Source organism: Anomalospiza imberbis, chromosome 5 (genome assembly GCF_031753505.1).
Source record: "Anomalospiza imberbis isolate Cuckoo-Finch-1a 21T00152 chromosome 5, ASM3175350v1, whole genome shotgun sequence".
Taxonomy (NCBI): Eukaryota; Metazoa; Chordata; class Aves; order Passeriformes; family Viduidae; genus Anomalospiza; species Anomalospiza imberbis.
This window is the reverse complement of record NC_089685.1, coordinates 37,487,973-37,513,939: the sequence shown is the minus strand read 5'-3', so window position 1 is coordinate 37,513,939 and position 25,967 is coordinate 37,487,973. Positions and strand designations below refer to the sequence as shown.

Genomic DNA, 25,967 nt, shown 5'->3' with positions numbered 1-25,967 from the left:
CATTTATGGGTGGGGCAGAAGGAGCCTCAGTTTTAATCTTCAAAGCCATGAATGTCAACAATTCTCTCTGCAGAATTTATGAGCTGTTTTACTTATCGCTATTTCCTCAGAGTTTTCACACAGTCAGATTGATTACTCCTTCCTTATACCATTTCTGCATACTCCAGTTTGGCTATACAGTGCATAAAATGGACATGAACTGCATTCTGTACCATACAAGGAAATTAAAGGCAGTGACATGCCAATCATAATTCTTAAATTTTTGTTCAAAGACACAACAGGATATCACTTATAAGAAATATCTAAATGTCCAAATACTTCAGCAACAAGGATAACCTAAATATTTGGGAATTTTTAGTTAACCAAATACCATAGGTCATCTAAACAGATAGAATTTAAAACAATAGTAAATGGACAGTTTTATTCTGTAACAAGCCCAGCTTTCATAAAACAATTAATTCTGAATGTTTTCAGTGCACAAAGAATTCTCTTTTTTTTTCTCTTTAAGTGCATGATTTCCCTAAATAAAAATTTCAGATTAAATGATTATCAGAAAATACCAGTCAGCTCACATAAAACATCACAGGATACAAACATAGCCCAACATTCGCATAAATGAGACATGGCTTGAAAATGTTACCTTGTGAAAAGGTAAGAGGTTGTAAATTGTCTAACCATGACAAAATGGGATTATGTTCTTACTCCAGTGAACAAACTGAAAAACTCTTACTGATTTAAAGAACACAGACAAGTTCTAATTTCAGAAGGATTAATTTCTTATGTGTCTAGAATGAAGATTTCAAAGTGATGGAACAAACAATGGATATCTTCCTAAAAGACATCACAAAGATGGTGAGAGAGCTGCAGAAGCATACAAACATAGGGTAAGAAATCTAGTCTGTTTGGAAACTGACTCCCAGTAAGTTAAAGAATTTATTTACCATCTCTCCACCAGTCTCCTCAGCATTGCAGAGGCAGATTCACACCCCAGAGGAACTGGAGGGGGTAATGCAGCCTGAGAGAGGAAGAGTGGAGGGACAGAGTAGAGCCTCACTTGCCAGACCCTGGTCTGTCCCTGGGAGTGTGGGTGGCTGAGCTGCTGCTGAGTGCTGTGGGTGCACTAACACACATGGTCTAAGCAGCACAGGGAGTCAGTGCTTCTGCTGGGCTTGCCTGTTTCAGTATTGAACATATCAGTTAATGCTACAAATAATGACAAGCAAAATCTATGTTCTACATCTCACTTTTTTGCATGTTACTATAAGCAGTAATTCTATCCTTTCTTTCAAAATTCTATCTTTTCTTTACCACAAAGATAACATATATGACATGTGATGTGTATGTAGATATATGTGCACATGTATAATGACCATGTATGCATCTCTAAACCACCTTCCACGTTATTTAAAAAAATGTATTGGCTACACTTTAAACTTTTGTAAATACATAGATAAATGTAAACAGGTATCTGTATATGAGCACAAATACCCATCTCTGTATTTAATATGAACCATAGACTAAATATGTATAGTGGTTTCACTCTATGTAGGATTCATTGCTGGTGCCAAAATGCTAAGGCTACAATTATTATCTGTGTGCTAAAAAATTAAATCTCATGGCGGCTTTAGAGGAGTTGTAATAATCTATTCCATGAATTGCTGGTTTAACACTTTGAGTCATATCCAAGCTATATCCTGCTACTTCAAAAATGTTGGGGCAAACTAATGCTTGTCACACTGAAACACATTTGAAAGTATCCTAAAAGCAGCTGCAGAAAAAAATCAATCATATGAGAACAAAAATTGTTAGTTAAATAGCTGTTCTATAGAGTTTAACTGGTAAGGGCAAAACACCCAAACTGCACTCAAAGGAAGACACTCTATTGATTTCAAAGAAAAAGCACTTTATAATAATGTTGCCTTATATAGTCCTTAAGTATCCAATTGGAATGGTATCAAATATGAGTTGAAATATCATCATTCCTAAAGTCTAAATAAGAAAACCAAACGTAGTTGTAGAAGAGTGCTGTTGCACTTGGACTTTCTCGCTTTTGTATCTAAGGATCTACTTGAATATTTCTGTTAAAATGTTTCAGCATTAAAAAGAAAAAAAAAAAAGTTATATAATCACACAGCTAGTGATAAATCCACATTAATCTTACCAAGCAGCTCAGGAACTATCAATAAATTACACTTTGCCTCATAGTGGATCTATGTGATTTAATACCCCAGCCTTTTCCAAAATGATCCAAAATGTTTTGTTGCTTTGAAATGGTGGTAGTATTCATACATTGTAAAAAGCCTCTACTCAACCTTCAGTTCAGGGTAACCACTGCATCCACGCAGAATTTTATAAGAAATTGACTAAATTACTAATACAGGCTCATAATATGGCAGAAACCAAAATTCATCTATACCTTCCAAAAGACCAATATTTGGATATGACACTGATTTATAGCTTGATGAATATACATAATATTTCTCTTGAATTAATTAGGAAAAAATAACTTCTTTATATTGCAATGGTGTTGTGACTCTTACATTACTCTGTGCAAAGGCTGCCGAGACCTTTAAAGACAAGCATACATCTGAGTGAAAATTATTTTTGAAAACACTCACTTTATTGTCAAACAAAATAAAATTTTTACTGGGACGTGAAGTTTTGTCCCTTAGACTGAAATATGACTACTATCACTCTGTCTTTGCTGGCATTTATATAGGTATGTCAAAATAAAATTTTGCAACTTTACTCAAATAAATTAGACTATTTATTGTCCAGGGAAAAGGAAAAATATCTTCCACAGATGCAAATATGTCCATAATCCTCTTGCTTTTAGGAGGTCTGAGTTATCCAGTATGTATCTTGCTGATCTGAATCTCCTGTATAATATCATTTTTCTTTTGCCAAATCACCTTTAAATATTTTTTTTTGAATGACACTATTCAATTTAACACAGCAGTACTCACTGTGTTGAGATTTGCATGCTCCCTTTTCTGAAACTTTGCTTAATCAGCTCCCCTCAGTACTCTACATCTCTGTATCATGTCCACAAATAAAGCTGAATAACTCAGAAAAAATCCTGCACTGACTTGGTGGGGCCCTGGGAAAAAGCCTTGTTTTCATTTCCACACATTTTTCTTTTATTCCCCACTCCCTTGTGCTAATAGCTTATCTTATAAACCAAAACTCTTTAGGCTGTGACTGACATAGCTGTCACAGATGGGGAGGGTTGCTTTGCTCTCGTTCATGGGTAACACAAACACCAACCCATTCCCAACACCCAGCTGGAGAAAACTTGTTCTTGCATAAGAGAAGTCGGGATGTGAAAGCCCTGCAAATTAGACTGCATTAACCTCCCCCACACATCTGGAGATGGCATCACCTATGAACAGAGTACTTGTCAATCACTACAATGGTTTCTTTGTGGAGCAACCTATTTCTTAGGTTTCAGCTAATAATACAGAACCATACCAGCTTTCAGAGTGATACTGCAGCAAGGTACATGAAACAGCAAAGGCGCTATTATTCTTGCCTTGTTTTTGTCAGGATCACAAGGTTATACAGGAAAAAAATGCATGTTGTATATAAAATGCCTTCTCCTTCTCTCTTCTTATTATAAGCAGGAAAAAAGAATGCATGCATTATTAGCCTGACAGACAGAAAGCTGAAAACATCAGTAGCAGATTAGGCTAAAAAAAAATTATTTTTCTATGATAATTAAAAGTAACTTAAATAACACTTTGAAAAGTAGCTAATTCGATTATTTCTTCAGTATTTAAAAAATAAAAAATCAATTAATAGTTAGCCAAGAAACAACTTCACTCTAAAAAATCCATTCATTATTACCAATTCACATATGAGCTGATTTCAAGGAGGTACTTGATAGTAACCAGAAATGAAACTGGATTGTGAATTCCCATGTGAGCAGCTCAGCCTTACTCCCTCTCAGAAGCATTTCAAAAGTAAATCTGAACCTGCAGCTCTCAAGCTTTCAGATTTGTGCTGCTTCTTCATGAGAAACAGATTCCTTCAGCTCTTCCTTCCAGCATTCTGTCTATGGCTGGTGAGCTGGCCAGCAATGACGAAAGCAGGCAGACTGCTCAGCTGAGGAAATTTCTAAACTCCTTTTGAACTTTAATTTGTTATTTCACATTCTTATTTAATGCCTATTTATTTCCACTACAGGGACAGCTTACAAAAAAAGAGCCTGAAAAACAAAACCCAAAGCAAAACAACCAAAAAAAAAAAAAAAAAAAAAAAAAAAAAAAAACCCAAAAAAAACCACCCAAAAAACCCCCAACTTGTTTACTGCATAGATGTGTTGCCAGGAAATCTCATTGTTGTAGCGGTGAGTAAAAATCCTGCACCCTGAATTATGTCTTACTCACCCCTAAATCACGTATGAGCCATGCAGCCTTTCCTGATTAATGAAAGTGGTCAAATATTTTACATTTGCTAGGAAGTCATCTTTCTGTGCGTGGCCACGCTCATTACTAAGCTGTGATGGTTTTACTCATGCCCTGTAATTCAAATCCTGATGCACAACAGGAAGTTTTCACTGCCAAATCTTTTGGAGCTTAACACAACATCAGTAAGATACAAAGCCAGGTGTTAAAACTGTCATAGAGAGATAATTTGAAATAGAAAACACAAGAGAGAGTTCAACAACTATTTTTGTTCAGATTTGCTGCAACTGGAGAGTTCCACCTGAACAAAATATTTTGATCAACTGTTGAGAGATATATTAAAGGATGAAATGCTTTCTGCTGAATTAAGATCAGAATGGCAGAACAGGAAAGGAGGGTTTACAAGGAAAAAATATAACTAAAAAGATAAGTCAGACTAAATGTCATGCTGAAAGTAGGTTAGGACAATACTAATATTATACTTGGTCAAATTCTCTCATGTTTTATGCAGAGTTAGTACATTTAGTGGCTGGCACCTTCTCAGTTTATATATCCAGAAATATTATGATCCAGCTCTAACCACTTCAAAATTATGCCTCCCTTTGATTTGCTTATTTTCCAAGTTCTTTCAGCTTGGTTTACAAAACATACACAAGAGCCATAAGAAATCTGCACACGTTACATGAGGGAATTATCCCTTCACATTTACCAGGCAAAACACTCTGCATTCTTTTTCTGAATTTTAAAGAAGTTATGCTATCTTTCAGCCAACATCCTCTTGCCAGTAAAAACAAAAAGGGAGTTTTGTGACCTTAAAAACATCATGGGCAAGTGAAGATTCACACAAAATAGTCCACTACTAGGTTTTAGAATAGATATATGCTTCCTCCTCTTCCAGCTTAATCCCCAAACACCCTCACTTGTCAAAAGGCTATTGTTAAGACATGGGCTTCCTCCAAGACCACATCCTGTGAATCAGGTCAGAGTGAAACACAGAGCTGATTTAAATGAACTGCTCTTTGCATGCCCTGTAAGTGCAAGAAAAACTGTGTGACTCAAAAAATAGTCCAGTATACTAGACAAAAAGGGACAGCGACCTAGACCAGAAAGAACACTTAGTCAAAAAAATTAGCAGCTCTCATTTGTAAATCATGCCATTAGTATTTACTAAATACAAGTTTCTGCTACAAAGAAGCTAGGCAGAGTACTCAAAAGCAGAAATTAGGATCCCAAAAAGCCATTTTTCTTCATAACAGGCCTGCTTCACAAATACTTAGATTTTCCACATCATATTTAACAAGTCAGCAGCCTATCAACATCATTACACACAGGACCATTGATGAGTGTTATACTGCTTCACAAAGGGCACAAAAAGATGTCTGCATCTTTAACAAATTGTGCTAGTCTATGCTGGTTGGATACATCAAAATCAAGAGAATATGTCTACTGGAGTAAAATTCCACCTCGAGCTCAGAGCTGGGCCCACACTTTTGCTAGCTGTTGACATTAAAATGATGACAAAGCCAAAACTGTCCTAATGAAGCAAGAAGGAAAAATAACTCATTCTTTGGATGTTTCATTCTTAACTGATCCCTTAGAAAAGACAAAGGATAGGCTTGTGGTTATGATGTGGAGATTGGGACTTGAGATATATATGAGTTGAATCCCTAGTCCTGCCACAGAGTCCCAGCCTGAGTGTGGGAAAACCATCTATTTTCCCTTTAATCTCTCCCTTCCCTCTGTACTATGGGGATTATGTTTTTCCCTTTCTCCCACAGTCCGTGTAATAGAGCCATATGTTCTACAGGGCTGGACAGACTTCTGCACACATGCACACTACCTGTCATAATACGACAACAATCTAGTAAAAATTTCTAGGATCAAGGTATGGTTGAAATAAACAGAAAAATCCACAGAAAGAACATTATTTTTATTTGAGAGAAGAAATGCTTTCCAGTGCAACCAAACTCCCAAATCTTAGTGGCACCCCTCACTGTGATGGGTACTTTGAGATGCTCCTTCTAAGAACCCCCTATAAAATTCAGCTAGAAGGAATATTCACTACAGTGCTCCTGAAGGGATTTTAAATTAAGGATTTTTAAATTCATGTGTTGAGCTATGTTCCTTGCTATAAACTCTATGTTCCTTGCTATAAAGAACTGAGTCCCCAAGAGTCACTCCACTCTCACAGGCTCTTGAGGCATGAGGACACTCCAATACTGATATGCCAGGGAAATTAGTGTTTCCAAGCAAACCACTAGCTTCTGAGCTCCAAGAACATCCTACTGGTGCTTTTGGGGAGCTTAACAGGAACTGCAAAATTTCAGTGCAATGCCTCTGGAAACACAAACACCCATACTGCACAATGGCACTTTTTCTAAGGAAGTAAATCTGTCTCCAAATAAAGTCCTTACATATCTGTATCACTGTGGGCCATGATACTGTCAGCTCAGGTTCCCAGGGAAGCATGGTTTCATTACTATGCACCTGAAGTCAGCTGAACCAAGGAATGACAGACGAGAATGAGAAGGCTGTCAAGGCTGTCACCAATTCCTTTGCACAATGAAGGATCACTGCTAATAATACTATGACTGGCAAGTGTACACATTGGGTTTTCCATTGATGGAGATACTCTATTTTCCACAGGCAAAGTTCCTCTGTTTAACTACTATTACGCCCAGGAAGTTTTACTAGAGCCTAACTAGAACCTCCTGGAGTATAATATAAGCCCATAATTTTTATCTGAAGAGGAGACCACTTAGCTCCATTTGTGGTTATGAAGAACACATTATCCCAGGGGACTGCAAGAGTGCTGCACCAAGCAAATGTTGCTGGGTTGCTTCAATTCTGCTGGTGCATTCACAGTGTATCATCCTGCAGACACACTCTCATTTTTGAGGAAAGGATTTTTTATTGAATAGTTGTTTGGTCAGAAAATCCCCAAGCAGCTTTCCCAGGCACAAATGCAATACAAAAGGGTAAGTGTGTTTGTTTTCTGATGATGTATAATATCAGCTCACAACACAACAATTGATATGAAGGAAGTTGAGTTCTGTGTTCTTATTTTGTAAAATAACATGAAAGCAGTAGAAATTTAGGAAGAGCTCTTAAGGTCAGGTTGATGAATACCCTCCTATCCATGATCCCAATTAAAAATTACAGACAAGAAACATCATTCAACCTACATTCAATACAATTTGTTCACAAATATGAAAGATTTAAGAGTTGATATTGTGTTACTTTACTTTTATATCAACTCTATGAAAATGTGCTTGATACAGATGATTAGACAATAAACATCTAACAGTGAAATTTAGTCCCAGCTCATACAGAATGAAGTTCTTTAATCAGTTATAGCATAGACAGATGGTACTGGATACATAAAGCACATCAAAGACACCGTTACCTGTTTGATAAAGAAGTAATTCAGAGCACTAGACAAGAAGCTGAAATTGCTGACAATCTGAACTCCTGCCAACTGTCCTGGCTTCACTGGGGTTGTGTGAATTTTAAACACACATAGTCCCAGGTGTCCACAGTGCTGACTGAAATTTCTGGCAGCTAGTTCAATGCTTTTGAAACACTGCCGGCTTCCCATCACTACTGGTCACTATGGGGAGAAGATCGGTGGTTTCTGGCTGCTTCTGCTGCTCTTTCTGTTGCCTTGGCTGTAGAGCTGTAAATGAAACACTCGGCACAATGGGCAGCCTCTTTTCTTGCCAACCCACAAGGCAGATACCTCCAGGGCACTAGTGCTGAGAAAAGGAAGGGTATGACAAAATGGGAAAAGAAACTCATTTATTTATGTTCCCTAGATTCAGTGTGTCAAGAAACTCTGTGGAGCTTGGCCCTCAGAGACCAGACAAAAATTTGTCCAAGAAATTGAAAAGTCAAAGAGATATGTGATTGGAACAGATGCCTAGCTTTGTAGAGATTTGGGGAATGCTGGGAAAGGGTCACACAAAACCTAAGTAAGTGGTGTCGTAGGGTTAGCTGAGGAAAGACAGAGGTATGGAAGTCATTTATGGCACACATCTGGTGTTCCAATGTTCACAGCACTTGTGTTGATGTGAACAGGATCTCCACCCATGTATGGAAAACAAAAATGCTTGTCTTGAGATCTGTCTTTATAAAAAGTTCTCCAAGTTTAGTGTCTTGTGATAGGCAGGATTTACCACATCACTGACAAACTACTTAAAATTGGTGAGGGAAAAATGAGAGGCTCCACACGCATCTTAATGACCTAGTGCAAAAGGGCTGGCTGAATGATACTAGAAGGCCTGAGAGTAAAACTGAGATGCAGTGGTAAGAAGCCAAATTAAAGGGACCTTAAGAGTCACTTCAACAGCTCCAACACATGCTTTTGTCTAATCAGATCAAAGTATTTAGCTTGGTTTTGTGACACTGACATTCATTTTAGATTACTTCAACAACATTCACTTGCTACAACTAAGTGTTTTGGACCCCATTTTCTGTTGGACATGCTCCCCGGGTAGCACTGCTCTGCCCTACTGATTTACTGGAGACTACTTCCCCAGCTTAATCATTCAGATTTCTGTGCTCTAGAGAAGTTAGTTGTGTCTCTTTACTCAGGTGGACACTTAGTATTCTTTGTCATTTCTTCCAGAAGGCCTTGCAGAAGATCAATTTCCAGAGCTCCCCTAAGATCTTCCTGTATAAAAATTGACTTGTTTAATGAACTTAGTGGGGCTGGACCCCTGTTAGAGAAGTCACAAACAACTGTCTATTTATCCTATGGATATTAGTATCTCCATACTGCTAGGATCCCCAAAACTACAAGCCCCCATACTACTACAAGCCCCCAAAACTGAGGTATCTAAGAAAGTTTTAGGTTTACATATGTGTGCTGGATCAGCTGGGGAGGCTGACTAGTGCTTTCTGATAATGAAAACTGATATGAAAAATGCTGCAGGCAAGACAGGAAGACTTGATTAGGGGATACAGAGAAAAGTAAGTCATATTCAGTAGCCTGTAAAGATGTCTGCCAACAGGAAGGGAGAAGCAGATAAAGCAGACAGCAGCAAACAGCATGAACAAAGAGAAACTGAAAACAAAAAAAAAAAAAACCAAAAGAAATAAGATAATACAACAGTAAAGGAATTAATTAACTCAGGAAAGAAGGCTAAAATCTTATCATCCAAGTCATACAACCAAAACATTACAATTAATATATCAGATTAATCTCAGAGAAAATTCACTTTGGAAGCATAAATTCAAGAGCATTCCTTCAAGAGCAGGGCTCTTGAAAGAAGGAAGTCTAATGATGGGAGGAAAACTTTGGGAACATAAAGCAGAGCATCGCAAGGAGCAGCCCGAAGAAGCCAGACCAGAAGACCAGTGCGCCTAGCAGGGGTTGCTGACTCCCAGCAGCTGCACAGCTTTGTGCTGGAGAGGACTCCTGACAACACACTTGTGACTACACCATTAAATGTGTCTGAGTAGCTGAAATCAATCACACTTTCAGGTGACCTGGAGTAAAACATTGTTGCATTTTGCTTCAGGTCAATATTACAAACGCAGTGAAGAGAGACCCTGTAGTCCAACCCCCTTACTAAAGCAGGTCGCACAGGATTGCACCTATGCAGGTTTTGAATTTCTCCAGAGAAGACCCCATAACTTCTCTGGATAGCCCATTCCAGTGCTCTGTCATTCTCAAAGTAAAGAATTTTTTTCTTGAAATTCAATGGAAATTCCTGTGCTTCAGTTTGTGCCCTTTGATCCTCACCCTGTTTCTAGGCACAACGGAACAGTCTGGCCCCAGCCTCTCAACACCCAGCCTTAAAATAATATAGTGCAGAGATATGATTCAGTGACCAAATCACTTGATTTTGCAAAAAAATTCTTTCTACATTCCTATAATTTTAAGTCATTGTTTAATTTACTGTTCTAAAATATCAATGGATATTTTTTTCACTTTGTTACTGTTTAGTGGCTCAAAAGCCAAAAGCAACCTACCATGATCTGATGAATAATTTTGCAAGCAGTATAAAAGTGGTGGTAAAGAAATACAAATAATACTACACCCACAGTTATAAAAATATTAGAAAATATAGTGGTGTTTTCAGACATGGTTTTGCATAAAAACACTCTATGGTCCAGCTGAACAGCAAAACTCCATCTGCAAATACCCATCAAAGACAGCCAGCATTTCACCTCATGAATCCAGCAGCTGGATTCTGTTCCTGTGTACATATATAGGAATAAACTTTTGTCTATATGATACTCAGGGAAAAAGAATGCGCTCTGAATATTTGTGTTCAAATATTTTGCTTGACTATTCACATCATAAAGTGTTCATGCAGTCAGCCTAAACATTAGTGGGTTTAGCAAGAAAGCAGATGGACCTGTTGTATGAAAGCACAAATTATGAAAATCTTGAACAAAAGGGCATTTAAATAAACTGCACACAGAATAATTTAAATAATTAGCAACTTATTATTTGCTTTCGTAAGCTTAACTAAGTTCTATATAATTAAGAAAAAAAGGTAAACATAATCACCTCAAACTTTTTCTACCACAATTTTTATGGTAATATCACTTTTATTAAACTCAGACTTCATCATGTCCACAAACAAGAAAACAACCAAGACTATATGTAAAGTGCAACAAAATTGTGTGAGATGAGAGAAACAGCAAGGGAAAAGAGAACTGATGTTTGCTACTGTATTCCCAACCAGCCTTGGCCTTTTGAGAAAGCCAACACTAGCGACAAAATTCTCAAACAATCAGGTTTGGTGAGAGTGAAGTTCATATGACCTTCTGACAATGACCTACTGTATTGATACGTATAACCCAAATTTATTTTAGAATTCTTAGCACTTAATAGATAGCAACAGGATATGTCACAGTGACTACGCATGTCAATCTAAGTGCCTTGCAGATGGGATGAGAAAACTTGTGACCCGCAGTGCAGCAAATGTAAAACACCAAAGCAAGCAATGGAAAAGGCACTGCTTTCAGCAGACAATAGCCAAATTTAACCAGATGATGAATTCATGTTCCATTGTTTTTTGCAGATAGAGATCCATATTTTTCCCTCAAAAATCAGTGCTGCCTTATATGCAATGATATATATAACATAAGCATACAAGAAATATGTTAGTCAGATTTTACTCTGAATTGGAAATTCAGACTAGGTATTCACTGCATTTTGATTGAAAAACCTTTTATCTGACCATTTTTATAGTTACACAGTCCCAATGTACAGCGTTGCATACAACAGTTACACAGAGATATCACATGGATTAATGCGTTTGCTAACAGAAGGTCTACTGAAACCAGCACTCACAAATGGTCAAGCTTTGGGATGACACAACCTGTAGTGCAGAACTTGCATCTGCCCAGCAAACCTGAAGAGACATTACCTCTAACAGCACCAACAGATCTGTGCTTAGAACTACTGTTTAAATAACCTACACATAATTCTGAGGCTACCCAGGTGGCATGGATCTCCATCACTGATGAAGAAAACAGCATTAATACTTTTTTGAAGGCTGATACTTTGAAGCTTACTAGTAAGAAAAGCATTAAAATAATGTCATATTCAAAATACCCATCCACCTTACAGTCCAAACCCCTTTGGCAGATTTCACGAAACTTTCTTAAAAGGTGAGTAAAAGAGCATCTTTCAAAAAATGTGCCAGGAAGAAAACTGAGTAAAGGGCTGCCACTAAGCTTTACTGGGAATGTCAGACTTATAAGGGGGTAACAGAAAGGCTTCAGAAAGTAGTAACTTTCTGAATGTTCAGCACTTCTATAAATCCAGGTGGCTGGGGGAAGTTTTCAGACCATCATGTACACAGCCTAGTCTTACTCTTTATGGATCATCTTATAAAACTGCTCAGCAGCCTCCATTGAGAACATATATAGAGAAAGATGTCATGGTTGGTAGGTTGATTTTGGGAAGTTGGTTTGCTTTCTGTTCTTTAGAAAAACAGTCTCTGAGATGACAGGTATTGTAAAATCAGTGACATGGCAAATTGGTATCACAGTTTGTGTCCATCCAGGCTGTTATTTTACTCACTAGAAGTTCAGGAGTTCAGGACCAGATGCCTTGGAAGGCTACGACTCCCAGTTGGTCTCCCACTAATTACTAATAGCTCCCAAGTGGTCTAAATACTGAAGGTAAGATGCTTTATATCCTTCTCCACACTTTTGTAAGTAAACAAGAAGCACTTCTCAGCAGCCAATGTAACCTTTTGCTTTTTTCATGGAAAAAAGTGTTTGCTAGTCTAATTTACTTTGCATGGACTATCCATTAAGGAACACCATAAAATACAAAGAAAGAATATTTTCTATAAAAAATAAGTAAACAAGAAGGAATTGCATTTTGTTGAAAAATTATTATCTTCAAACTTATATTATCTTCATACTAACATTACAGAAACAGGTTGTTCATCACTTGTGGTTATCAAGAGAAGAACAGTTTGTTCTTTTTTTTACATTTCTGTATAGGGTATCTGATACCACCAATGCATCATCTCTGGGAGACAGGGAGATGTGACACAGAAAACTCCAAGGGAAAAGTTAAGTGGCATGACCAAAATCTCATGTGTAAATATGTGGCAAGGCATAAAAAGGAAACCAAATGTTCAGAATCCCAACCCTATGCTTTAACCACAAAACCAACTTTCTTCACTAAAATTGAATTAACCCAGCAACTAAAAACAAAGAAAGAACAAGTACATATATGTGCATCTCGCCACTGTAACAACTCTAATGACATTTAAGTGCTTTTAAACTAAGATACAATTAAAAATATATGTTTAATTCCAGGGTGGTAATCAATTCCACAAAACAAGAGTACTAGAAAAGCAAGAGGAAATAGCCTCACAGCTTGCTGAAGCTGTGTAAACCACACATGCAGGCATAATGTACTGACTGAAAGATATACAGAAATATATGCTGCTGACAAGAAGGGACTCAGTACTCATGTACAAAGCATGAAAAATGTTTTCAACTACAACAGAAAGCCTAGTTGAAAACCAAGCAGAAGTGTTTTTCGAAGTTAATTAGGACTCAAAAATAGTCCCCTAACAGAAGAAAAAAAACCTAAGCAGTCTAAAAAATACTGTGGCATCCTACTTCAGATAATCAATTTTTTTTTTTAAATCACAATGAATTTGGGCTAGATAGGGGCTAGGAAGAAGCTATTTTGCAGAGGAGAAAAGCACAAGTACTTTTCACTGAGAAGCTGTTTTTCTGGTTCAGCAATTCTGCAGCAAGAATAGCCAGATCATTTGAAAATTGAAAAGAAAATCAATTGCATGTTTTTATTTTAAAAGAGCCTCCCTGTGGGAATAGGTGTGGGCGTGAGATCTCTTTTTAAATTTCATAATATAACATAAAGCTGCCAAGTTTTTTTTTTTTTTTATATTCTGTTTACTGGGTGCCAGAATGATTTTTCTCTCCTTATGACTCTACTGATCCTTATCAAAATTCATCTGTGAAGTAACACTAACACTTAAAAACAGAATATTTATTCAGACAGCAGCACTGAGCAAAACAAATTTTCAAGGCTGCTATGGGATTTCAGTGATGACAGCAAAAGTCTGTTTACTCATTTACCCCCAAGTTCTGCATGCAGAAAGTTTGTATCAAAGTTTTTTTTCAAAGCAAATCAACTTTGTTTTAGAATTGAGTTCCACAGGTAAAGTTTACAACTAACCTTGCTATCTTCGATCTCCTGGGTTTTTCCTTGAAGCGTTTTCCTCTCTCCAAAATCACAGGTTGACTTTAACGTAAGCTGACAAGAAAGCATGGAGCTCTCTGCCCCAGTAAGCTCCAAGGACTTTGATGAGTACTTCTGTGAGCCGGTGGAGCCAAGGTTGGGTATCGGGAGGGCAGTGTGGACAGGCTTTGACCCTACAGCTGGCTGCCTCAGCTTGGAGGCAACCCCAAGCACAGGCATGGCTTTTATAAAAGTATCTTCTTTCTGCCAAAGAAAATGCTCCTGACCTCAGTCTGGTAGACTCCAGCTTCAGTAATTTCAGAGCAAATGCTTTAAACAAAAGTAGCAGTCATCTTTTCGAAAAGTCTTAAAACAATATTACAAGTTCCACAAGGAAGCAAAATTTTTCCTTCATCTCTCCCCTTCTCCCTCGCAGCCACTCACACACACTGCTCAGTGAGTCAGTGGCTCTGTAAGACTAAACGCTCCTTTGGGGCGTGAACTTTTCTTGAAGGTAACTGCCACAGAGCTGCCTGTCTGGGATTAAAGAACTCATAAATTCGCTTTCTCTTCTTCCTACAGCATTCCAGGTCTGTGCATTAAGTGAATGAAGGATGGGAGAAAAGGAGAGAGAGAAGAGAGGAAACCTCCCTGTACTCCAACTGTCAAAACAGCTCAGAGACCACAACACTGGAAGCAGAGACCTCTTCCTGACTACATAAATAACCAGCCCACATCTTAAAAAAACAAACCTTTTTTTTTTTTTCTGTTTAAGAAAAAAAAAAAAAGGACCTGAGCAGTGTCCAAAACAAACAGCTGTTGGACGAGTTTTCATCCCGGAAATAATCTCAGCAATGAAGCTGTTTGTCTGATTCCTGGCTATTTTTCACTGCTGACAACCATGAGCAACGGTGTTTCATTCTCTGTTCCTCCCGTGAAATCAGGTTAAAATCGTGCAAGAGCATGGCTAGAAACAGACACTGAATCACACTGTGGGTAACGTCTGTCTGTGCTATGAAAAATCCATACAAAAATAGAGCAGAATATAGGAGAACTGCAAGCATTGTTAGAAGATTTAGTCAATACAGCTTTCAGAGCTCCTTTTTTTTTTTTTTTCCCCTTCTTGGTAGTGGTGTTAACGTCATCTATTCAGTGTTAACACTTCCCTTTCTAAAAACACTGAAAGCTCCATGAAGTCCATGTCCAACGCATCATTTCTGCTTGTTGCTCACAGAAATATTCTTTCTGGCAACCTCAAATCCTTGCACATAGAAATACAAGTCAGGCAGGCAGAGCAGGCTCCAAAATGAGTAATGATGGACAGTCCAAACTGTTGAGCAGCATAAACACTTACTTAAAAGAACAACTGTAAATTCCTTTGACATCCTGTAGCAGGGGAAACCCTTTTAAACTGACATGAAGAAAAAACCTGTGCAGAAACATCACACCATTCAACTCCTATGGGATTTTATCACCCAGCATTATAGACATGGGGTTTTTTGTTATGTCTTCTAATATAAAATATAAGATGACTTGACTTATTGTGCCCCAATATACTACGTGGTATTAACTACACCTTCCTTGAACAGTATGTACTATTACCACTACAGATAAAAGCACAAGAGAAAATAAGAGCTCTCTGGACTTTTATGCTTTCAAAACAAGGATGGCAGAAGTTAAAAAAAGCACTGAAAAGAAAGCAACTGAGAAGCAGACTAAAAAGATCTTAAATCATGATTTTAAATTATTTTGCAGAATAAACATGTGATACCTGTAGTACTGTCCTCTATCATTCATTTACAAAGATCACACTGACACAGTAAATAAATTAAGCTCTCTGTATTGACTTACAAACTACCCCATTCTTGTTTGTGATTTTTAGGAGTTTAACCTGTTGTAGTAATCTCCTCAGTTTTGAAGTGAGAATACAGAGAATCAGCAAACAGATTTCAGCATCCTCTGCTTATCTGCCATTTGGTTTTGCCACCATTAACAACAGATGCAATGGGTTTTGTGCAAGAATGCACAGAGGTAGCTTCTCTGCATTTTAGACAAGTTCAGCCCACAGGATACATCAATTTGCTCCAATGACTGGAATATTCTTGTTCAGTGTGATATTTCAGATCTTCTGCAGAACAAAGGGGAAGAAAGCTCCTTGTGCAGTCTATATTTGTTTTCCAGCATTATAAAGCACTGAGGCTGTGTAAGGAATTTAGATTTCTTAGGCACAACTGTTAGCAGTTAACGCTTCAGAAAATGCACATATGCAAAGACTGAAGTGGATCCCAGGAAAAGAGGGATTTATCTCTTGCAAGGTTTGAGAAGATGAAAAATCCTCATGAGAACTGTTACCCAATGATCAAGACAAAGAATAAACTACAGCCATGAGACAGAAACTTTCTTAAAAAGAACTTTGCCAAAAAAATGTAATTGAATCTTATTACTTCCCGGGGTTATAATTTTACAAAGTAATGCACTTTGGTAATCTTGCTGATCTTCTTTTGAATATGAATGATGAGGTCATGATACCCACAGTCTCTTTTGCAACCCATTTTCCCAGCCCAGAAACCCTGAAAGTAATAAGTAAGCAAACTTACTAGGAGTCATCTGTAATACATAACCAAGAGGATCTGGAAACAATGATGTGAGGCTGGTGTTACTGCAACTCTTTCAAAATATTTTTTTCATTATATGTTGACTTTAAAGCTAGTACCAGATCAGGGCCATCAACTTCAGAACCCCAACTACCTAGAATTTGTACAACGAGAAATCACAGAAGTGCTTCCAGTCTACTGAAGATGCAAAGAAGAGTATGCAAGATTCTTTGTAGGAATCATGAAAAATAATGGAGGAAAACAATTATACTCTGTAAGTAAGAATGCAGCTACAAGCCTAGTCTTCCTTTTCTTGTTTTCTCTAACTCTAAGCAAAAGATAAATAAACAAACATCTGCTGCTCTTTGAAATCACTTAGCTACAATTTTTGCTTGAAAGCCCTTGTGTACCTCATGGTGAATGTGGGTTTTATGAAGGCTGTCTTGGGGGAAAGAATATTTAAAAACTAAGCTTCAGTACTGTTTTCCACACAAACAGGAAAGTACAGGATAAAGCATCTGTGGACAACATACAAAACTATCACCAGATGCAGGTGCTGGTGGGATGAACCCACAGGCAGAAGGTGTCCAAAGATTGTCTAAGGGAAGGAATTGTGAGGAAAGGGCAAAGTTAGAAACTGCAAAGAAGGGCACATTGTCAGGCATCAAGCTGACCATGTGAGTTTGCTAGCATCTTCTTCAGTATCTCTGTAGTGGAAAGCTAAGTGACTGTCAAGCAGGGCACACAGGGAGAACCTAAAGTCAAAATGAGGATGATTTAGATACGTGTGAATAATGTCCAAACAGAAAAAAGGCATATCTGTAAGAAATAGGGGTGGAGAAGGCTATAACCTGGAGTTACATGAAATCAAACACAACACTGGCATGAGGGACAAAAGTATTACAGTCAGGGTAGAGAAAGCAGTGAGTAAAAAGTTATGACTAACAGAATAAGAGACACACATATTGACTTGGTCACATTAAACTGATATATCTAGAAAGGGACTGCAGAGAATCATGTCAGGCTAAGCATTGTTCAGAGAGGAACTGTAGGTTTATAATTTATCCTCTCAGACTTTAGAGTAGACATCCTCCAGCCGGGCAGGTAGGGGATATCATGTGGATTCAGAAGGATGAACACAGATCATGACTGAAGTCCTGACACAAAGGAAATGATGTGCAGGAAAGGTTGGAGACTTACGAGGAAGCCAGAAGAAAACTGAGGTGTGGGAAAAAGTAGAGGGTAACATTTGAATTGGGATGCTAGGTAAGAAGATAAAAGTGTAAAGAGGAACCAAAAAATGGGGAAACAGAGCAAAGGTCAAAACAATCTTTAGTATAGTTTTATCATCTGTAGTGGCAGTTCCAGTGATATGTTGAAAGTAAGGCCACTGTTTTAGCTGATAAAATAGTGACAATCTGGCTGTAAAGCATGACTGTGAAAGTGTCACACAATCAACATTTTTACAGAAATTATAGATTATATTAATGATCTGTACCTCAAAGTAAGACAGCATGTATGCATTCAGTATAATAGTCCCCACTTCTCAAAAAAAAAAAAAAAGTAATATTTATTTCAAATAGCAGGATCAAACACACCTGAAGTCTACACCACTTCATAAAAGAAGGTATCAGTCACTTGTAATGTTATGGTGAATTTTTGTTCTCAGGACTGAACAGAAATAACTGTTCACAGCACAACACCTCAGCATATATTTCCTTTCCTTCATTGAGTCTGATACCAGTACAAATCCCATGAAGGTTGCCCCCTTCTGCACCCCAGCCCTCAGACAAACTGTTCACATGAACTGAACAGACAGCTGGCAGTGTGTCCCAGAGCACAGGAAATATCAAGAGAGGGGACACCTGCCTCAAAAGTGGAGCCAAGATATTTGTTTGCTCCTTCTGCTCTATGATCTTCAACAAGGAAGCTGTTGCATGCGTAGAGGGTCAAACAGGAAATGTCAGGGTTCCAGAGACTGCAGAGCTCTGTTCTGAGCTGTTTCCCCACTTCATCCCAGTGGTGTAGCAGCTGTGCATAGAGTTTACATGAGCCAGGCCAACTTCAGAATGAGCCGATACGATCACAAGATGTTGTGCTCACTGATTTCAGGTTGAGCAGAAAGTTTTCCCCAGCTGGGGATGGACAACTCTTGAAAAAGCAACCAATGGTTCTAAAATACTGAAGGTACCTGAATCAAGATGATTTATTTATTTAGTCCAGATAAGACAGGTTTAAACTTTAAAAATGCAAGTAAGATGCACACCACATGTCTGTTTGATGTAACAAAATATGTTCAACCTGTCAGATACTGATGAGACAAATCCTTCAGCTCCAACTCATGTTCACAGCATAATTCTATGGACATTATTTTTGTTATTACAAAAATCAGGTGAAAACATTAGTCTCAAGGAAAGACATTTAGCAAGTATTTAATCCTATCTGCAAGAATGTAATGCTACTGAGTAAGCTGCTGTTGTTTTTCTTAAAAGTTTTGTATTCCAAAAGATATATAATCCAAAGCCCAGTTACAGTCACAGAAAAAGGTGCATCCGGCTTCCTAAAGGAAATCCTTCTGCTTTGGCTGAATGTTTGGGGAAGTTTTTCAAAGAGGACAACTTTTAAATAAGGATATAGTTTTATCATCTGAACAATTTGGCCTTTCAAAACTCAGACAGAAGTTTAGGGGTTTGAAAGCATTAACTGATAAAGTGACCAGTTTTTCTATAATTCATTCATGCTGTACATTTGCAGTATCTTCCATCAGATAGCTTCAAACCTTTATGTGTAATTTAGTACCATACCACCCTGTGAAGTATGTAAGGTATATTAAAATATTGTCAAGAGGAACCATGTGGCTAAATGACCTTCCCAGGGCTTCAGTACTTTCTTTCTTAAGTAGTGGGGCTTTTCTTGAATTCTAAACCTGTGTGGGTTAAAAATTACAGTTTTTTCTCTTTGTTGTCCACTCTATTTAATCATGAAGTATTTGGCTTAAAGGAATTGAGCTTAAATACTATAGGATTGGAAAACATAAACTAAAATTTTATGAGGATAAGAAAGAACTGATGGCAACTGAACACACTATGTAAGTATTTACATACTGATCTACTGGCTAGACCACACAGCCAGCTGGTAAAATCAGCTTTTCTCTTTGGGAGGTGGAAGAGGAAAAGGGAAAGAAAAGGATATTCTGTTTGTTCATTTCTAAGCAAATGACCCAAACAACAAATGCTGAAGACTCTCAAAGTTGATGTTAACTGCAGCTAACAAGGAACTATGCCCACAATCAGCGTAAACTGGTAAGAAACCTAATAGTCATCCTAAGGATTGAAGTCACAGCTTTTCTCTGTTTTCTTGTCTCCTTGGTTTCTCATTTACAAAGCCTCTCCAGGACACAGTCATAGCAGGCACACTGACTTTTCCAGTATCCTCCTGGACACTGACAGATAGCTTCACCTTTTTCCATTTCTGTTTTCACCCCAATTTGTCTTTTTTCCTCTGAAAGGATTTCTGGCTTTGTATCACTTTTGGTGGGCCCTGGTGAATTATGATTTTTACTGCTTGCTTGCCCGACATTTTTCTGTCTTAGAATACATTACTTCAGTGCTGCATTGTCGAAGAGCATTTCTCCCACTTATCAGGGTAATTAAAAGCTTCAGCTCTTTGTAGAACTGCTGGAGAAATGTCTAAGGTAGACACAACAAAACCAGACATTTATAGAATGAGTGATTAAGCTCTTAAGTGATAACATTACTTTCAGTGGAAGTGGTGAGGAACAGAATTCCTAGCCTGTTTTTAATAATGATATTGATGGAAGATGTTTTGTTCCATTTGAAATTTTGATCAAAGTTTAAATTATCTGGTGTTCCCCTCAAAATATGGTCCTCATGAATTCTCTGCAATCACTACTGCTTTCAATATGAATTCCCCTGGGAAAAAAAAATTCCCAATGTACATACACCCCAAAATTTTGATGGAATATTTCAGTTGATGCTATGGAGACATTTACAAGTCCTAATTAGATGAGAAGGAAATTGGCATTATTTGTGGTTAATCAAAGCTGTTCTGACTCTCGACACTAACTGTGAACTGTTCAGAACTTTCATCCAAAATTTCTTCAGAGAAATTGACTTGCTTTATTTACTATGAAATTTCCTAACAAACTGTAAAAAATAACTCATAAAAAGAAACTGCGACTAAGCAGGAAGGAATCTGCTGATTATCTGCCATCAGGTGGCTGGCAGAGTGGCAAACCTATGCTTTCATCTGCAGGAAACTTTCCTCTTACGAGCACTGTGGATCTGATAGAGGGTCTCAACATCACAGTTATGTTGGCATTCACTTTAGCATTGCAGTGAAAAATTCCTTCATAAGGTTCCCACTGGTCTATTAAAAAAAAAAAAAGTTACTCTAGAAAAATAGCTTAGAAACATCTGCTACAGTCATGATCAGACTCTTGGCCAAGAGCAGAAACAACAGTAAGAGACTTTGAAGACAATCAGCTTTGTTATCACCAGCAGATACCCCTGCAGTCAGTGGAAATTACTGCACAGAGAGTTTAGGAGATATGAAGAAAACTTGCTCTGCCAAAAGTGTATATAGACAGCAATGAAGAAAGAACAATTTTTTTAACAATCATGAAAACTGAAGGAGGAGTGAAAGGTTAGCAATAGGTGTTAAAAAAAAAAACCCTACTACATTAATACTTAGAGAATACTTCATGAAAACAAAGATGGATATATTTTAGGGGATTAGCTTTGATATTTGACCTTAAACAAGTGCAAGCTGCACTGCAGCTGGAGGAGCACTTCTGACTCATGATCTCCTGTCTGCTTCCTTCTTGCTTTGAGACTGTAATCATTCAATGCCAACTTGCATCCCCCGCAGTTCATGCCTACTATAGCTATACCACTTCTACCCATCTGCTACCCCAGACCTTGATCTAAGTAGAATATATTGCATGATATTTCCTGGTATTCCTCACTACTTATCAGTACAGCAGAATGATCCCAGCAATGTTTTTGGTTTCCTGCTGGCCTTTGCAGATAGTCATCATAACTAATTTTGTTATCAAGTAACCCTTCCTACAATGCCCATATTATTTTCATCTTCTTTAACCACATAAATATTTGATACTTATCCTACATTTCCTGTGATTTGCAGTAATTCAGGAGACACCGATACACATTTTAAAGGCAAGATTTCCTACGGCAAACGTAACACCTCAACATAAAGAATGAAAAAACATTCAGGTTTTTGGTGAAGCATTACAAGATCACCATTATTTCACCTTCCCTGCCACAATTCCCATGAGAAAATCTGGCATTTACAGTGCTCTCATGCTGGGTGGATGTACTGGTGAAGCACTACTCCCCAGGGCAGTGCTAGGTTTGCAGCTTGACTGTATGATCTTATGAGTCTTTTCTAACCTAAATAATTGTATGATTCTATAGGCCCCATTGCCACACCGTTCCCTTGCACATCATCTCTTGCTAATAGTCAGAGGCACCATCCTGAGTGCTGGATCTTTTCTGTGACCAGTACTTTCATTTTGGATCTCGGGTAGCTACATGAAGAACAGATATTGTACCTTGAAGTCACTCTAAGGTTTATGTTTTGTTTTGATAAACAGATATGCTCTTTTAACCATGTGTTTTGTGCCACTTGCCTGCTCTTATTGAGGAGTTATGATAACACTATACAGAATCCACATTTTTCAACAGTGTTTCCTCACCAGGAAACTACACACACTGTGGTTTTCCTGCTCTTGTCTTGTGCTTGGCCAGCTTGGAACTCTGGCAGAGATGGTCACTCACCTCTACCTGCGAAATATTAAGCAGACAGGCCTTGTGTGTCAATGAATGAAAAACCTTCACCACATATAGCTGAGCTGTAAGTGGGTGCTCTTTTCTTTCAAATAAAAATTGGCCTAATGCACATACTAAAAATCTCAACCATCTGCCTCTATCTCCTGTTGGCCATATGTGAACATTTCCTACAATGAGCCTTGAAAGCTTGTGCCTTTCTCCATTCTGCTGTGATCAGAGCATGCTCCAGGCCAACTTCTGAAATGTGTTCTGTATGTCACTAGACTAAACCTTCCAGTTTTTTGATCAGTAAGTGTCAAGGAACTGCTGTTTTTCATTACCAAACACCTCACATCTATGCTAAACCATACACCTTGTGTAATCTCAACAAAATCTAAGAGTAAATTACAATAGCAACTTTTCCAGTCAGCAAATTTTATTTCTTCACCACTACTGTCTATAGATGCATGATTTTATCTTTTGTGTGTATCTTTATGTACACATGAGTATGCATGTTTAACATGTCAGACAGACATTAATGCCCTTTGAGCAATTCACCTGGGTTGTTTTATCTTTCACAAAAAAAAAAAAAAACACAAAAACAAAAAAAACACCCACAAAAAACCCAGAAACCATCAAACCCTCAATAGCACACAGCTGTCAGAAATAACATCAAATCCTGCAGATGTTAGATGCTTCCTGCTTCTCTGCATACTGGAGGGAAATATTACCTTTAAAAAGTGGCATGTTATTTAGGAAAAGAAAAGGAAAAAAAGAAAAGGAAAAAAAAAAAAAAAAGGAAGCTATGTTTATATACTGGTCTTGCCTTCAAGTGTAAGAAAAGTGCTAGATGGGAGACAAATAACACAACTCCTCTCCCAGCTTTCATCCATCAACTGGGCTTTTAGAACTGACATATGTAACAAGCATTTGGCAGCCATAAAAGTAACATCAGCATTCAGAAATTAAAAAATAAAACAGCCAAAATAAATTTTTTTCCACCTACAATAACCCTAGGAAGAGCTACAAAGAAAGCGCAGTTCTATCAAAACCAGAAGGGAGACTAAACTGGTTTTTTAGCTGCAGAATCCAGCTACAGACACTGTTAGGTATAAATCATCAAGAACTAAATTAACAGCCACTAGTGAAAATGTGCATGTGCACCTTCAATGGTGACAAAGGCAGAAGCTATTTTCTTCAGATAGGTATGTCTTTAGAAAGAAAATGTCTTCATTACATGTTCATGCGGCATCACAGCCAACAACACAGTAACTTCCCTGATAGATCCAGGAAGATTTTCTATTGGTACAAAACTGTGTGATTCCCACTACTTCTCTAGGCCAAGTACAAGACATACAGTACAGTCCCTCTCTCCGTTTAGAAAATATATAATTAGATTCCATATATTATTCCTTTCTATTCCTTTATTTTTTTCTTATATTCTCTTTGAAAGTTTTATTTTTCATTCCATTCCCTTCTCTGCACCCAGTGAGGGAATATTCTCCAGAATAAGAACAAGATGTGCAGGCAGTATTTTTATTTTCTTTTCAGAAACCATTGCAGCACAGCATTAAAATTTCTGCAGTACAAATCACCTGAGCAACACTAGGAACTGTAACTAGCAGACTATTCAAAAATCTCCTCCAATAACCTGTCAAAAGATTCTGGTCTTCTCTGAAACCTACTTCAGTTTAGGAAATTTCCAAATATCCCATTATTTTGGTTTTAGCTTTATATTTTACTCATCTAAATTATAATCCAGCCACTTTTGCTTATATTGCACTACTTCTTTTTAGCTTTTTATGGAATTTCTTGACTCTAATATACCTGAGCACTTTTATTCTGCCTTACATAATAAAGCTGAAGCAGTCCAATGCCTAATGCCATGGGATGTTAATGCAAGGAGCAGGAGTCTATACTTGCTTGAATATATTAGCTAAAGATGGTGGAGGAAGAGGGGAAGAATAAAAGAGGGATTCACAACGTGCAGTCTGCTTTCTGACCTGGAAAAGGCTTCCTTTTGTGATTAGAGTTTGTGTTCCAGGCCTGTTACATTCTGGCCAAATTGATTTTCCCACCCTTACATAACTGAACTCTGTTCTTCATTATATGGGTGTAAATCTGCAGCAAAAACTTTTAACTTCCAATGAGTAATTTTAGATTTATTCCAGAGTAATTAAGAGCAGAATGTAGCCTCTTGGTTGCTCACAGATATTATACTATTTAAGATTTCTATCCTCCAACACACTTGTGACTATTCAACTTCACCCCAGCCTCCCCTTCTTATCTTTAAGCTATTCTACAAGTTGACACAATATTTGGAAATATTTTACTTCCAAATCAAGGTAAAATGTAACTACTGTGAATGTATGTATCAAGAAGAGCTTTTTTTTTTTTTTCTTCCTCAGAGCAAATCTTTAAGAACAATACAGAAGCATTCTTCCATGCTGACACAGGCTGCATGCATGACTGTCCAGCTCTTTTTCAAGTCTGCAGAACTGTTATTATTTATTAATCTCTAGACTGCTAATATTATTCAAATAGCAAGCAGCTCAAAAAGTTCACTAAATCAGTATCTTTAAACTGTTACACGACTATTTTGTAACCACTGAACTCATTAAAAATAAAAAATATTTAAATGAAGTGTACTTTCTATGTGCCACATAAACTTTATCCCTGGTATAAGTTTAATTAATTACAGTGAGTTTTCCTCCAGCAGGAAAGAATTTATTGTTTACATTACATGCCAACAATTTGCTAGATGAATTCTTCTTATGTTATAACTTCTGTTTAAAAATTTATCCCAGTAGGGTTTCTTTTTTTGAAAAAAATTTTGCTGATAATGTCACCCTTTGTTTGCTCTTCACAGAAGCCAGCAGGGTCTCAGAGATATTCTCGTGCATGCTAGTGGCTTCAACCCACCCTGTTTGTTCACATAATACCAAAGTACCTGGAGCTCAGAAATTCTGACATTGTCCAACTGTGACTAGAGAATTGCTTTTCTTTGATCTTTGATTTCAAGAATCCTACACTCTCCTCCTCTTTGAGGAAAGACAGTTGGTTTTAATTAAAAAAAAAAAAAAAAAAACATTAAACTGGAGAATTTCCCAACAGGAAACAGAGTTAAAGTGAGCCAAACCTTTATGCCATACCTTTTCGATCATGCCCTCAGCAGGGTGTAAATATCCAGTCATTTTAAACTTCAGTTTAGGCCACCTTAAGTTCTCACTAATATCTGGATTTACAGTGTACAAATGAAATCAAAATCTTACAGAACAACTATTTCTCAAACATGGCTTCAAGCTAGGCTGTTGAAAGGCTAGAATTTTAAAGGTCTCTACTATATAAAGGTCTCTGAGTAAGCAATTCTCACTGATTTCAATGAAAGGGAGAGGAAAAAATCCATTCCTAATTACAGTGGTCTCAGGGAACCCAAGAACCAAGCCCAATTTCCACAAAAATCTTT

At 37.6% G+C, this 25,967-nt stretch overlaps 1 protein-coding gene across 12 annotated transcripts in view; it reads right to left on the bottom strand.

The window, feature by feature from the left end:
• The window catches only part of NAV3 (neuron navigator 3), a 515,975-nt gene that overhangs the window by 241,077 nt on the left and 248,931 nt on the right, over positions 1-25,967 (bottom strand). For 7 of the 12 annotated variants that reach the window (XM_068190272.1, XM_068190273.1, XM_068190276.1 and 4 more), the window contains exon 1: positions 14,095-14,768. The exons of 4 other annotated variants lie outside the window; for them this stretch is intronic. In XM_068190272.1, coding sequence (XP_068046373.1) covers positions 14,095-14,337 — 243 coding nt within the window. In that variant the 5' untranslated portion in view covers positions 14,338-14,768. Of the gene's footprint in view, positions 1-14,094; positions 14,769-25,967 lie in introns of those variants that run through there. One more of the 12 variants, XM_068190285.1, reaches the window with a different exon arrangement.